The 15903-nt window shown below is 39.4% G+C and overlaps 1 protein-coding gene across 17 annotated transcripts in view; it reads left to right on the forward strand.

The window, feature by feature from the left end:
* Positions 1-15244, forward strand: part of MCF2L (MCF.2 cell line derived transforming sequence like) — a 262290-nt gene extending 247046 nt beyond the window's left edge. For 14 of the 17 annotated variants that reach the window (XM_048855499.2, XM_048855506.2, XM_048855605.2 and 11 more), the window contains 12 exons: positions 1238-1459; positions 2355-2447; positions 3775-3853; positions 4010-4076; positions 6197-6309; positions 6796-6888; positions 7772-7831; positions 8193-8267; positions 11669-11796; positions 12500-12612; positions 12759-12862; positions 12982-15244. In XM_048855499.2, the coding sequence (XP_048711456.2) occupies positions 1238-1459; positions 2355-2447; positions 3775-3853; positions 4010-4076; positions 6197-6309; positions 6796-6888; positions 7772-7831; positions 8193-8267; positions 11669-11796; positions 12500-12612; positions 12759-12862; positions 12982-13061 (1227 nt within the window). In that variant the 3' untranslated portion in view covers positions 13062-15244. The remainder of the gene's footprint in view (positions 1-1237; positions 1460-2354; positions 2448-3774; positions 3854-4009; positions 4077-6196; positions 6310-6795; positions 6889-7771; positions 7832-8192; positions 8268-11668; positions 11797-12499; positions 12613-12758; positions 12863-12981) is intronic. The other 3 variants (XM_048855525.2, XM_048855554.2, XM_048855596.2) reach the window with 3 other exon arrangements.
* Positions 15245-15903: the final 659 nt, after the last annotated feature.

Below are 15903 nucleotides of genomic sequence, written 5' to 3' on the forward strand. Positions count from 1 at the left end.
CACTGGTGTGACCACTCTGAAATACTGTGTCCAGTTCTGGTGTCCACTATTCAAGGAGGATGTTGATAAATTGGAGATGGTTCAGAGAAGAGCCATGAGAATGATTAAAGGATTAGAAGACATGCCTTATAGTAATAGACTCAAAGAGCTCAATCTATTTGTTTTAATAAAGAGAAGGTTAAAGAGTGAACTGGTTACAGTCCATAAGTACCTATTTGGGGAACATATATTTAATAATTGGCTCTTCAGTCTAGCAGAGAGAGGTATAATACAATCCAACAGCTGGTATTTGAAGCTAGGCAAATTAAGACTGGAAAATAGGTGTAAATTTTTAACAGTGAGGATACTGAAACATTGGAACAATTTACCAAGTGTCATGGTGGGTTCTCCATCACGGACAAGTTTTAAATCAAGATTGGATGTTTTTCTAAAAGATTTGCTCTAGGAATTATTTGGGGGAAGTTCTGTGGCCTGCATTATACAAGAGGTCAGACTAGATGATCACAATGGTTCCTTCTTGCCTTAGAATCTATGATTCTGGAGGGTTCCCATTGATTTCAATAGGGTCAGGATTTCACCCCCAAGTTCCATTTTGTCTGAACCATCAAAATAAAAAGGTTCAGATAAGACTTTTTTTGTCTTTGGCTAATCTCACATCATTCTCTATCATATTTCTCTTCGGTATTTGATGTGTTGTTGGATATGTATAATGTTATGTGTGATTTGTTGATATGAATGTACACGTAATGGTGGATTCCTCATCCTTTCTTTGCTGAGAATGGTTAAACTCTAAATAAGAAACAGCATTGCTGCTCTGGTATGCTGCTTTTGTTCTCTTTAGGCTAATTTGGACCACCCTGCATCACATAACTTTGTGTAAATTCTTCCACTTTCAAGATTAATAAACCAAACAAATTATGTATAAAGGATCAATGTCAACCATTTTTATTATTTAAAAAAAAACATTTAGATAGATAACCTTTTTTCAAATATATATATTTTATTTTACACACACACACACACACACACACACACACACACACACACACATTACAAGGGATTTTCTGCTCTCCTATCTAACGCTATCAGACATTCTTGGGTCCACCCTCCCTTACTGATCGTGGGAGTTTCTGGCAACAACAACAGTATTGCCAGAACAACGTTTTCAGATGGAAATGTGTTTTCAAGTTCATAGTGTCTCTTCAAAATGTAAACAATTTCACTGTTCTTGTTTCAGGGAAACCTGAATGAACTAGGCAAGCTTTTAATGCAAGGATCCTTCAGTGTATGGACTGATCATAAAAAGGGCCACTCAAAAGTGAAGGATTTGGCACGTTTCAAGCCAATGCAAAGGCACCTGTTCCTCCATGAGAAGGCAGTGTTGTTCTGTAAAAAGAGAGAAGAAAATGGAGAGGGATATGAAAAAGCACCTTCCTACAGTTATAAGCATTCCTTAAACGTAAGATATTTAGCAATCATATTAAGAATAAGACAAAAGTAGTACCTTAGTCTTTGAGCTGCTTTAATACAGTATATTACATTCACCCACTGAAGACATTTTATACCTATAACTTTATTTGTAAACACATTATGTGCCCAATATAGTTTGTTATCTTAAACTCCTTAACAATTTTTTGCAGTATGGAATTTGCACTTTGAAGCAAGTCTGGCCAATATTGTTATCATTTCTGCCTTTTATGCTATTTACCGTGTCTTTCCTGTCATCCCCATCTCTCCATAGCTTCCCTTTTTTAACTCCAATATCTTCTGTTTTGAGATTACAAAACCATATTAGCCTAATGTAGTCCAGATTGTGATCCCCTTACCCATATTAAATTGGTAATTGGGACTGCTGGGGGAATAAGGTCATCCAAAATGTAAGGGTGTCCAAATCTGGCCCTTAAATATGAGATAAATTATGGGTCTGCCGTGATTAATTTACAGAAACCCCCCTTTCATCCTGGCACATCGGTGACAGCTGAGAGTAAAGCCCTAAATCTCTCCTGCTTCAGCTGCATAATGCCCGGGTTGTACATGATCAATATATTCTTTTGTCTTGAGTGCAAAACCTCAGATCAGTGCTGAAAAGATTACTCTGCTGAATAGGTTTAAACGGTTCAGTGTATTGGGATAAAAGGAGATGACTAATGGGCTTCTGTTACCATTATTTTAATTGATATTAAGCATGTATTTTAAGGTCAGGCTTGACAAAGCCCTGGCTGGGATGATTCAACTGGGAATTGGTCCTGCTTTGAGCAGGGGGTTGGACTAGATGACCTTCTGGGGTCCCTTCCAACCCTTATATTCTATGATTCTATGATTCTATGTCAACTTCAGTTTGTTGTGTTTGCCAGATGACAGCTGTTGGAATAACAGAGAACGCTAAAGGTGACTCAAAGAAATTTGAAATCTGGTATAATGCGAGGGAAGAAGTTTACATCATTCAGGTAATGGTGCTTCTCTTCAGTTTAAATGAACTCATTGGCTTTTATTTCTGTTTTATGTACGAATCATTTTTAATTTCTGAGCCATGCACTTACACAGAATAAATGGTGAGGTGCTTTCTATACCTCCTGTATGTTTGGAAGTATTGCTCCTATTCACAGAAATTATTATTTCAGTCTTAGAAATGTCACTTGGACAAGGAGCCTAAGTAGAGACTTGCAGCAAGTCTTGTGTAGCCTGAAGAGGATTAAAACCTGTGAGACTCTTTTCTGGTTTGGGTATGAACCAGTAATGCTTTCCAACGTCCAATAAGAGAAGTAAATGGAGCCTATATACATCACTATACAATCCAGATTCACAAAAAAAGTGCCTGGTGAAGCATTTTTCATGTTCATGCATAAAGGTCTGTGAATGTGTGTAAGGTTCATGAAACCAGATCCTCAATATGTGCAAATCACTACTTAGTTGAAGTCAATGGAGCTACAATAGTTTACACCAGCTGAGGGTTTGGCCCACTGACCGTAATAGGAGCCATTCAGCAGAAAAACAGGAAAGAGGAAAAATATAATTCTTAGTTTCTCTCTTCTTCTGATAAATTATGAAGGTAAAAAGTATTCAACACTATAAAGCTTTTTGGGACACAATATGTAAGATGTTACAAGGTGTAATGGGTTTTTACTGTATTACTGTGTACTGGTATAATGAGAGGAGACTAGAACCCACACACAGAGGTGAATGCAGAATGTACTTTAAACAGAAGAGGCACTCCTTCTTTTAAAAAAAAAAAAAAAAAAAGAGAGAGAGAAAATAAGCGTTGTCTCATTTGATAACCTACTAATCTACAGCTTGCAACCCAATCGTTTTGTGACACAGTTCCGATGTCATTGACCGAAAAGTGGAGTAAAACTGTGTGAATTTATTCCCTGATCCTGCAAGAACTTACAAATGTGCTTAACTTTACACACCTGAGCTACCCATTGACTTCAGTGACACTGCTCAGGCATGTAAAAGTCAGCATGTGTGTGTGTGCAGAATCCAGGCCTTTATGATGAAAAATATAAGATTCCCAACATTTCACAAAAACAATTAGCATTAAAAAAAAAAGTCTTGTTAATTTTCTCATTAGAGAAATGAAGTTTCTATGACCGTGACAAAAGCTCCAGTCCCCGCCCCCCAGCTAAAAACTTAAAATAACTCCCCTTCCCGCAAGGCCCTGAGAGAAAGTTCTGTTTATCTTTTCTTTAGGGCTCTTCCTAGGTGTGTTTTTGCATGCACTGTTTCGTGAAACTAACTTTCAATATTTGATCACTGGTTTCTTTTTTGTGATAGGCACCAAACCCTGAAATTAAAGCTACCTGGGTAAATGAAATTAGAAAAGTGTTAACTAGCCAACTGCAGGCATGCAGAGGTAAAACATTCTCTTTATCTTTTTCCTTCTCCATTCTACACAGTGCAGTTTTGTACTGGAAACCCCATTCTATACATCTGGTTTGTAAGAAAATTCTGAATACAAAGGCTCCAAGTTCAAATAAGTTATTTTGATAGGTATTTTTCTTCCTTGCAGAAGCTAGTCAGCACAGAACACTAGAACAGACACACAGTTTACCTGTACCTGCCTCAACTTGTACAAGGTAAGTAAATACATCGTCGAATCAATTTGGTGGCATAAGACCTAGCAGATAGTTACAAAATACATTAGGCTTACCGGTGAGGTTCATCTGTAGTTCTTTTGTCCACTTGGCCTCCTACTATACATTTTACTTATTAATTTTTCTTTGGTGCTGCTGCTTTTTTACCACTGTAGAAGTACAGACATGGGGTTTAAATAGCTTTTGAACTTTTACATATTGTTTTAAATGAAGAGCTAATAGCAGTGGCATGAACTAGAAAATAGCTCAGTCTAGTACACCTATATGTGCCAAAGCAGACCAGGTTGCGTACGCCCAGAATATAGCGTTATTTATTATATTTTATTGTAAAAATTTGTATATTAAACTCCAAGAAACAAAGAAAAAAGTGCTATTCATCTTTGATTTGGACACAGCAGTGAAATGACAACTAACGTGGATTTTAAACAGCAGGCCACAACTTTTATTACACTGACACAGAGGAGGGGCACTACCCACCCATCACCCACGCTATTGTTCACGAGGCATTTAATTGGTTTTAGTGCAGGGTTTACGGGCTCTACCATAACTCAGTCTTGGGATGCATCAGGAGAGGTATTCCCAGTATGGATAAGGAGGTTTTAGTACCGTTATACAAGGCACTGGTGAGACCTCGCCTGGAATACTGTGTGCAGTTCTGGTCTCCCATGTTTAAGAAGGATGAATTCAAACTGGAACAGGTACAGAGAAGGGCTACTAGTATGATCCGAGGAATGGAAAACTTGTCTTATGAAAGGAGACTCAAGGAGCTTGGCTTGTTTAGCCTAACTAAAAGAAGGCTGAGGGGAGATATGATTGCTCTCTATAAATATATCAGAGGGATAAATACTGGAGAGGGAGAGGAATTATTTAAGCTCAGTACCAACGTGGACACAAGAACAAATGGATATAAACTGGCCACCAGGAAGTTCAGACTTGAAATTAGACGAAGGTTTCTAACCATCAGAGGAGTGAAGTTTTGGAATAGCCTTCCAAGGGAAGCAGTGGGGGCAACAGATCTATCTGGCTTTAAGATTAAACTCGATAAGTTTATGGAGGAGATGGTATGATGGAATAACATGGTTTTGGTAGTTAAATATTCATGGTAAATACGCCCAATGGCCTGTGATGCGATATTAGATGGGGTGGGATCCGAGTTACACAGGAAAGAATTTTCTGTAGTATCTGGCTGGTGAATCTTGCCCATATGCTCAGGGTTTAGCTGATTGCCATATTTGGGGTCGGGAAGGAATTTTCCTCCAGGGCAGATTGGAAGAGGCCCTGGAGGTTTTTCGCCTTCCTCTGTAGCATGGGGCACGGGTCACTTGCTGGAGGATTCTCTGCTCCTTAAAATCTTTAAACCACGATTTGAGGACTTCAATAGCTCAGACATAAGTGAGAGGTTTTTCACAGGAGTGGTGGGTGAAATTCTGTGGCCTGCGTTGTGCAGGAGGTCAGACTAGATGATCATAATGGTCCCTTCTGACCAAAATATCTGTGAATTAGTGACAGGCTCTCTTCGGCCTACTCCCCAGGACTCAGCTCGCTCTGAGTCCTACCCCTATCCCCTCTGCAAGTGGAACAGAGGGGGCAGAAAGATGGGGACCTTGGCCCACAAGGAAAATGTGCCAGCTATACAGGGTTCTAGAGACAGCCCTCTCCTCCCCACTCTGGAATCTAACATTGAGATGGGAACCCCTTCTGGCTCCACAACTCCATTTGTGTTTCCTCCTTCATCACTTGCCTGTCTGCCCAGTGGAGTCAGCTAGCAAGCTGACTCCTCTCCATCATTCTTAGCAGACGGGATGTTCAGGGCTCTGCTAAGGCAGAGATCACCGATTAGGGGCATGTGGGGGAGGAGTCCTGAATCCTTTCTCAGCCACAGCAGCAACCGTAACACACATGGCTGCAATTATTGGGTGACAGTCCCCATCCTAGCTTTCCAGGGAGCGGAAGCTGTGGTCCATGCACAGTCTTCAGCATGCATGTCTGCAGGAAGGAGTAAAAGCAGCCTTGTGGCCTGCAGAAGGGACAGATATCTGCCATCCCTGTTCAGACTTAGAACTACAGGAGGTTTATTGTCTTAATTTTCTTCTGATAAACAGTCCTTCAAGGAATCAGGGAAGAACTGTCAAACTAGAAGAGAGAAAAACTGATCCCATAAGTCCAGAAGGTTGTGTCACCTCAGTAGCACCAAAGTACCCTGAGAAAGGCAAAGGTGAGTCTCAGTTACAGTTAAATTATCCATGGACGTATAGTACCTTACCAAAGGGGAATGGAGAGTGTCCAATGTAAAGCGAGAGCTAGGAGTATGCTTTTGGGGTTTTTTTTGTTGCAGGGCCAGCATTGTAGATAGACCCTGCAGATTTGATTTGTTTCCCAGATTTCTCTTTTACAGGACAAATGTCTTGATACTACCTCAAAACTCTCTTAAAACCCTGCCGAGAGTGTTCTGATGAAGAGCCCTTTATTCCTCTGTGATTTGGTTCCCATCACTGAGTTCAGCTGCTAGACCACTTTTAAATGTAAAGGTCTGCACAGTGGTGATAAACTGTTGCTTGGATTCTTTTGCAATGCATGAACTTCCTGTCTTTTATTTCTCCCTCAAAATGCTAGTTCCCTGGCATAGTGTTGGATGATTTTGCCTTGACCTTTTCATGTGTCTCTCCCCTTTCTTTCTTTCCATCTCTTTCTTCATTTGTAGATGATACAGTAATTAGTTCTACCTCAGAATGCTCTGCACTGTCAAAAAAGCGCTTTACACTTCAGGGCTTTACTAACCTGAAAAGTCAGAAAGGTAATTTTTTAACAAGCTAGATCCTGTTTTCCAAGCAAGGCTGTAGTTGGTCTATCGTGGGTGTGTTTTTGTGTGAATATATACACACAGATAGGGATATATAGCTTAGTTCCTCTCCTAAGTTTAAGTTGTTTTTTGCTATCATAGACCCTGGCCAAAGGGCCCTGAGGTAGAAAGTCCACTGTGGGAGGTAGACCGTACCAAGAGCCTATAATCTATATTGCACTTGGTGATGGGGTGTTTTAGGGCATGGTGCTAGCCAGGACTGTGGAGTGGTCAGAGTGACATGGGGGGAGTGCTGAATCCAGTTTATGTACACATCAGTTCCCTCCATGGAGTCCCCAGAAAGAGTTTAAGCTGCTCATCTCCAGTGGGAACACTGAAGGAGGGTAGCAGTGGAAACCTCCTTTGCCTACCCTCAGAGTGAATGAGCAGCACCATGCTCCACCTTCAGTGAATCTGATCTGGTTATTATAACCAGTAGGGAACCAATGTTTTGTTAGAAGCGTTTTCTTCTTAACTTCTTATTAATCAAATTTGCTGTACTTAATGCAAGGCTGTGCAAAGGGTGTTGCTATTTTCAAGGATATAAGGAAATAAGAATTCAGTTCTTTTCAAAAGAGGTCTTCAGTTTTTGCTTCCTGCTGCCAAATAAATGCATTTGTAGAATTGTAAAGTCCTTCTTGCTTTGATTGACTCCCTTTAAATAGTCTGCATTGCACTAACATGACAACACGTAGTAGAACACATGATTTTCAAGCACCCTCTTAACATGTCTTTTTAAACCCTGATTACCTTTGAGTTCTTTCTGGAGACTGTATCAGCATAGTATGTCTGAAGCACATATAAGGTAAGCACTAATATTCCATGCTTGCCTTGACAGAAACTCCATCTCCTACTGCTAAAAACCAGACATTGCCAATGATCCTTCTGACAGGACCAGGTACTGATGTAGAATTAGTTTTGCCAAAATAAAATGATCATGTTCATATCATGTTTGCACCTAAAATGCAGATTAACTGTATTCTGTTGATTTACAGTTTTTAGAAAAAAAATCATATATTTGTATCCTTAATTGTAAAAATGTCTTGCCAATTTAGCACATAATGGATGTAAAGAATTAATTCCTTTTGTTATAATCAATAATCAATCAATGGCAACTAAAATAAATTAGATTAATCAGGAACCATTTACTATATTCCAGTGTAAACTCAAAGGTACTTAGCATGCAATCTACCTATTCTGTTTTTTCCGGTTCTTCAATATCTCTCTTCTGTGTTTTTTGCCTATTCATCCTACTGCAGCTTCTCCTACCAGCCCTGACAAAAAAGCTAAACGACATGAAGTAAAGAGTGATCCAACTCCTTTTGGTTTAAGAGGTAGAGTGATATTATCACCTTTTGTACTCCACAATACGCCATAGATGTCTAATGTAATATTAATATCAAATAAGTGTGGGTGTGCATACGACAGTGTGTGCACAACAGTATTGTCATGATACTGGTTCCACACCCTTCTTGTACTCTCAGGCAATATTTCCCCTACAGCCACACTCTTCTTCCAAACCCCACTTTCCAAGGTTTCTTCAACCTTTGTCTTTAACCATGCCACCTGTGAAAGCCCAGCTGGTGTTGCAGGCTTTTGGGTGTGGCATTATCCAACAGCATTCACTTTGCCTATACTGTGGGGTGTTCAATGCACTCTGAGTGTGTACGCCACCTCTATGCATGTGGAATCTGAAGGTCCGTGACATCTGAGCTCTGTAGGAAACCAGCCAAACCTGCTAGACTTCCCAGCTAATATGAAAGGTCTGGACTTCGAGGATATTACAAAGAAGAAAAGTTTTGCTCAGGAGTCTTTGCAAGGAAATGGGAACTCTAAGAGGGGGGTTCCCTGAGAAGATGCAGGGAGAGGTGCAGACAATCCTGTGGGAGTCTGTTGCAGAGTCAGAAGGGAAAATGGATGTCCAGTCCAGTACCTTATGCTCTGTAGAACTCTATCTGGGTTTGGAGAGAAAATGATTTTGTCCTGGTGGTTCAGATAATCCAAATCCAGTTCACGTGACAGCTTCTGCTTTTTGATGAAAAAGAAACGTTTAATTCATATATTTGGGTGTGAGTTAGATCCTACAGCCATGTTTTTAGAAAGCATGTACCTTAGAAAACACTCAGACAATGATACTGTTATATCATTGAGATTCTCTGTCCTATGAAGAAATTAAGTTTGTTCATTTCCATTTGTACCATTATAATACAAGCTGCATACCCTGAGCTCCCAACAAAGATTTCATATACAATCCTTGAATAGACTGTTGATTTGAGAAAGAAAATAACCAAGAAACTAAATTAAATTTAAAACGTCCTGCCATCCCCCCGTCACGCACCTCTGTCCCCATTTTTTCCTTTCCACCACTTCGCCTTCCCTCTTCCCACCAAAGCCTTGGGAGGATAGATGGGCTGTGCCACTCAGTTGAAATGACTGGTGTAAAACTGGTGCAAGTTCAATCAAAATCAGGCCCTGTAACTGAATTATATCCTCCTCCTGATTTCCTTGCTAGCAATCTCTTTTCTCATAGGTTTCTCTGCCTTTTTCTTTTGCTTCCTTTCTAAGGTTCCTCAGGTAGAAAGTTCTTCGGGGGGAAAAGGGCATTTTTTTTCTCGTTTGGTGTTTTGTCAGCATTGGGCTAGTGCTGCCTGAAAGTAATAGGAAATCACTCTTGGAAATTCTGTGAGCTTTTGTGTTTTTCCCCAACATGGATGCAGAATCACGTTCGACTGTTTCTTATTTTTTAAATTGAATGCTACCCTTCATGAATGGTACCGCTACGGTTATCTGAATTCCCGCAGTGTCTAGCACCCCAGCCAAGATTTGGGGCCCAGTAGCGCTGGGCACTGTATGAACACATGATGAGAAGTAGTCCATGCCCCGCAAAGAATTTAGCATCTAAAACAGACAGGATAAAGAGTGGGAGAAACAGGATGCAACATATGAGCAGTGATAATTGGCAAACACCAAGTTTAGTCCCCTGTTTTTTTGTGTGTATTTTTTTTTGTTCTGTTTTTATAAATGATAGCCTGGCAGAATTGAGGACCAGGGACAGACAGCAAAATTACTTTCCTCTATTATATTGTGGGTTTTTTTTATTTAAAAAGAATGAAAAGGGGTCTAGTTGCATCTCCACAAGCCCAGCAATAAAGGTAACTTTTAAGCTAAAAATGAAATTTGAGTGGAATGAAGCAGGAACTTATTACTCAGTTCTTTCACAGATGCAAGTTCAGTATTAGCATTGGACAGGGCCAAATGGGTCAGTACTTCTAATCTTCTACCAGCAGCCCAGGGCAGGCAAGGTAAAGTATCAGTTCTGGGCCACATGAACCTATGTTTTTGGTGTGCTGTGGATTAGAGATTGGTCTGGCTTTTACTCTGCTGGTGCTAGAACACGTTTGGTAACACGTATCGTCCAGTGGTGCAGGAAATAGAAACTGCCTCACAGATTCCATGGAAAGCAAAAATTCTGGGTTCCCCGCCCCCCCAAGTGTAAGTGATTATTATCGTGCTTTTATAGTTAGAGTTGGCTTGGGGAGTGTTCCTCCTGTCATTCTTTTCACTGGGTATTAATGATGTAACTGTTTGTCCTGAACAGAAATTTATCATAAAAGACGAATTCTGAAACTTTCCTAATCTGTTTTATCATGATTTGCTTTTATGATTAAGAACCACATGCATATGTGTGTGGTTACTTTGGGTTTTTTTTAAGGACCTGCTGACCTCAGTGAAAAGCAACCTTAGTTTGATTTTTATTTGGAACGGCGAGTTGTGCACCCTGGATGTGATTCAGCATTGTAAATAAGTGAAATGGGTTAGCCTGCATTACTCGTCATGGGAAAAATAGTAACACTTTACAATGTGATAAATACGTCTTTGTTCCTGGGGTGGTCACTGCAACAGTTTTAATCATGATGAATTCTCTTAGTATTACTGTGCAGTTTGTCACCCCAGTTTGGCTTTGAACAATAGCAACCTGACCTGATGACAGGTTTCAGAGTAGCAGCCGTGTTAGTCTGTATCCACAAAAAGAAAAGGAGTACTTGTGGCACCTTAGAGACTAACACATTTATTTGAGCATAAGCTTTCATGAGCTACAGCTCACTTCATCGGATGCGATGCGAGCTGTAGCTCACGAAAGCTCATGCTCAAATAAATGTGTTAGTCTCTAAGGTGCCACAAGTACTCCTTTTCTTTTTGCTGATCTGATGAGGTGCTGAACTCAGTGACTTCAATGGGAATGGCAGGTGCTCAGCAATTTGGAAAATCAGACCACTATTGCCATCTTCTGATTATCCAGTTAAGCTTCTTTGATGATGTCACACCTACCCACCAGCCCTCAGCAACACATGAATTGGAAGTAATTTCTGTTTCTACTGCCTCCCAAGAAAAACAGCCATACACCTAGTGTGTGTGTGTGTGTGTGTATGTAAAAAACAGAGGGACTTTTTCTTTTCTGCTTATTTTCTTTTTAAAAACATTAAGGCCCAAATTCACCACTGCCATAAAATAGCACAACTTCACAGGAATTGTGCCAGCTTATGCCAGCAATGAATTTGGCCCCAAGGGTATAAATATTTCCCCACCTAACATTTTCCTCCTATTTCTACTTGATATGTAAGTAACTATTACAGACTTTGGGTGCTATCCTGGTCTCATTGAAGTCAGTGGGAGTTTTTCTTGTTTCTGGGATATTTTCACAAAGTTGATAACTATAGGCTATTTGTTTCCCCAGGTTGGGCTAAAACATCTCATTCACTTGATGCCTCTGAAGAAAATGATGGTTGGTCTAGTGCTGAGGACCCACTTAATTCATCAGATGCAGAGGAAGAAGAAGGAGAAGGGGGAGGAGAGATGAAGCTGGTAACCAGAAATATTTTCCGACCAATTTAGTGAAATTTGTATCTCTAATTAATATAGTAAAAGTATCTAGTACATGGGAATTTTGCTGGAACTTGCAGCAAAATAAATAAATAAATAACCCCAGGCTTGAAGTCCTTAATCAGGCAAAATTTCAATTTAAGGTTGCACTTGCATAAGTACCTTGTGAAAGTTTTTTGTCATTTGGACTCATAGCATCTGCAGTTGTTTATATTACATACCAAAGAACTGTGAAAAGTAACACAGGTGTCTATTGTTTACTGCCTTAATGAATAATAGTGAATTAGAAAGCAATATTATCCAATGAAATCGCATATATAAATCTCTGGTTCACTGACTGGTTCACCTAAGCTTTTTCTGGACTTTAAATTTAATCTCCTGTTTAGAACCTGAATGAGGGTTGGGGGCGTTTTTTTGTTTTTTTTTTAATTCATTGACATAATGAGAGAGGTACAGATGTTTCTCAGGAAGCCATTCAGGCTGTTTGTGAGAATACATATACTGACTTCACATTTTGGATGAATAGCAAGGTTTATTGTCCCTCAAAGTAAATATTCACCTCGGCTTCGCTGTGGTTTTAAAAAAAAAACAAATTACCCCAGCAGTACAAAAGTCAATATCTGCTTAATATCTATTATTTTTACTGTACAGTTTAATTTGTTTGTTTTTCCTTCTGTGCATTTAGACTCCTGGTAAATACACTGTTGTGACTGATTATGACAAAGGAGGTTCTGAAGATCTTGCAGTGAAAAGTGGAGATCTTGTTCAGCTGATCCGTGAAGGGGAGGACAGACTTTGGTATGGAAAATTGCACGTAGCTGCTTGAAAATGCACACAAGTACCTCATCAATTTTGATGTCATATACTCTGAAGAATTTCTGTGTGTGTATAAAGAGCATATTTTAAAAAATGTAAACAGTTTGACAGTAAAATTCTTTTCTTAGGTATGTGAAGAATCTGAGCACCGGGAAAGAAGGTTTGGTGCCAGCCAACAATTTATTGATGCTCATTGGCAACTCAAAATCAGCTCAATCTTTAAGCAGCTCTGGTAAGAGAGTAACTGTAAATGTGGCAATGTCAGTTTAGCTAAACATTTATATAGTAAGCATTTTGAAAGAACAAATGACATAGCATGTTTCTTGTGATTTGTTTTCCCTCCTACTCCAGAATCAGGCACTGGGTGCAGTACTTTGAGTTCATCATCAAGTTACAATGAAAGTTGCAATGCTGGCAGCACCAGCTTCTGAGACATCAAGGGCTAATGCTAATGTTTCCCCAAGTCACCTGTGAACTTCCAGCATCTTGTGCAGACTTTTGAACGTTGGACTGAAATGGAGATCCAGCATGTGTGTGTTGCCTGTCTCATGTTTTAAATGGTGATTTACAGAGCCAACCCTAGGAAGAGGTCAGTGAAAAGTATGTGGAGTCTGAGATTATAAAGAAAAGTAAATTATCTGAAATGGGATCTTCTAGAAGCTTCTGATCTGAAGTCTGAATCTCAACATAAGTTTTCCCAGGGGTATTGCCATCAAATTTCTACAGACACACCGTTTAATCACAACCAGAAGAAGAACAGGACGAGACAGGAATGTGTTCCTCTGTGGTAAATCCTATTGTAAAATAATGAAATAAAAAATAATTGTATAATATAGAAATAAGGATAAGAAATCTGAGTTTACAGTTCACTCTTCCAAAAACCTTCCTGTAAGGATACTTCTGGGTTAATGCAGTATATGGAGTCTCTTTTACAATAACCGGGAATTAATTGTAGGTCCAGCCATTATCTTGTCTTGAATTTTTAGCACGGTGCTTTCTGCAGTAAAATGCGTCTTCACAGGCTGTGGTGCAAAAGAAATGGACAATTCACTGACCACAATAGCATCAAAAGAAAAGACTATTTTATCTTTTCCAGCATTTTTTACTGTGTGCCCAATGGCCATTTTTGAGGTATTTTGGCCTCTGAACCAAGTCCTTTACCAAGAATCACTGTGTTTACATAACACTGGCAATTTAATAGCATCTTTGATACAAAATTATTTTTCATTACTAAGGTACACATTGAAACACAAAATGTTTGTATTACTTAAGTGATTTCTTAATGATTTGTAATACAATGTGGTTATCTTCAGCTCTAACAGTTAGAAGATGGTTACAGGCAAATGAAACTATGCCAGCTACACTATATAGCTCAAGAGCTTTCCTAATGCTGAAGATTTATTGTGAGGATTAGAAACCTGAACCTTTTAGCTAAGGATGTATGTTTGTAGATTTACTCAAAAGGATGGAAAAATCTAAACAATTGTATATTTTTTCTATAAAATGGGAGGGTGAGGGCAATTACTTTATTTTAAAAAGATCTGGACTACGTTGCGGACAAATATTTTAAATCCTTTTTTTAAAGGGAGGGAAATCCTAAACATACAGTTTTTCAGGTATAATGTAAATGCTGTAAATTATCACCTCCTCAGATATTCTTTGTAGTTCAGCCTTACCAATGCAAACAGTGCATCAATTTTGATTTTTTTTTTTTTTTGCTTATACTGGAATATCATTTTTTCCTGGTCTGTGTACTGTATTACTTAAAATAATCTGGAGTGTTGAGGGCTTAATTTTCAGAAGCACTGAGCGCAGCGAGCTGCTATTGCAGTCAATGGGAGCTGCTGGTGCTCCGCACCTAGAAGTCTAACTGAATATAAGAAATCTTGATTTTACTCTCTATCATGCGAACAGCTAAAAGAGAAATGCCTCAAAAGAATTATCTTACTTTTCTAGTTTCCAGAAGTGATTTCTGTCCCAGTTACAATCAAAATGCAGGTTTCAGAGGAACAGCCGGCTGTGGCCAGTGCATAAATGTATATATAAATATGTGTGTGTGTGTGTGTGTGTATATATATATATAATATCAGTGTAAAAGATGTATTTATAGTCTTCATGCTGCTGAAAATGTGTCACTTTACAATTCATAAATACTTCGGTTTCTTGCAATACTGCAGTATGAAGGCTGGTCAGGGTTTTTACTTTATGCATCCTTTCCAAAAAAGGATTCATCTGTTCCTTCTTAAATATCCTATACTAAACTGTGCTGGCCAGGACCGTTTAGCCTGATATGTGATAATGAAATAGCAATGTGCAGAGATATTGGTTTGCCTTCTTATTTGTAAGTTATTTTGTAAATGATCTGTAACATAATTTACTTAAATATATTGCTCTCAAACAGTCCTATAATGAGACTGTGTTCTTTCAGCTGTCTCATTGCAGCATCCTTTCCATTATTTTTGTGATCTTATATACACCATTGCACTTTAATACAGCACATTTCAGTTTCCTTTTCTACAGCTGTTGTAAATTATACATACAAAATCAGAGGTCTTTATTGGATGTATGAAAGTTTGATGAATAAATTTCAGCATTTCTTGCTGGATGTCCTCAATATGGAGGTGCTGTTTGCTTTATTGTCTCAAGGTGCTCAGACACTATTGTGCTGTGCGTCATATAAGAGCATAAATACCTCAGTAGGACCCAACAGGGCTGTAATGGCTGGCTCCAAAAGCCAAGTTAACACCTTCTTGAGTAGCCCTCACAATTCCACAGAATGAGGCTTTTGAAAGATCACCTTTGTTTGTCCAAACCTTTTGCTCCCTTCTTTTAATCCACCTTTCAGAATTCCATTCCTACTTCTCCCCTGGTTTGCTCTTCCAACTCTCCGTCGCTTCCACAGGGCTGGGGAGATGGGACCAGCCTGATGATTGGATAATAAATTTAAGATGCTGCCAGATTGGCTTGACAGCAGCCAGATTTCTTGGCTGCTTGTTGCAAATGTTTGGTTTGGTTTAATTTTGGGGAGTGGAAGGGGTGTCTTTCACAGATCTGTTTGAGTTCCCCCTGCTGGACACTCACCAGACTGGTATGACTGGCAGGGGGGACAGTGAAGCCCAGTTGCCTAGTTCCTGGAAGCAGTGTCATCTTCCCCTAGCTTCCCCAGTGCGTATTCCCCAGGATCCCACCAAAGGTGTGAGCTTTCAGGTTTACAGTTTACCTCTTCAGGGATACACAGTAGTGAAAACCTACAGACAGACTTTGCACAGTCTC

Source organism: Caretta caretta, chromosome 1 (genome assembly GCF_965140235.1).
Source record: "Caretta caretta isolate rCarCar2 chromosome 1, rCarCar1.hap1, whole genome shotgun sequence".
Classification (NCBI taxonomy): Eukaryota; Metazoa; Chordata; order Testudines; family Cheloniidae; genus Caretta; species Caretta caretta.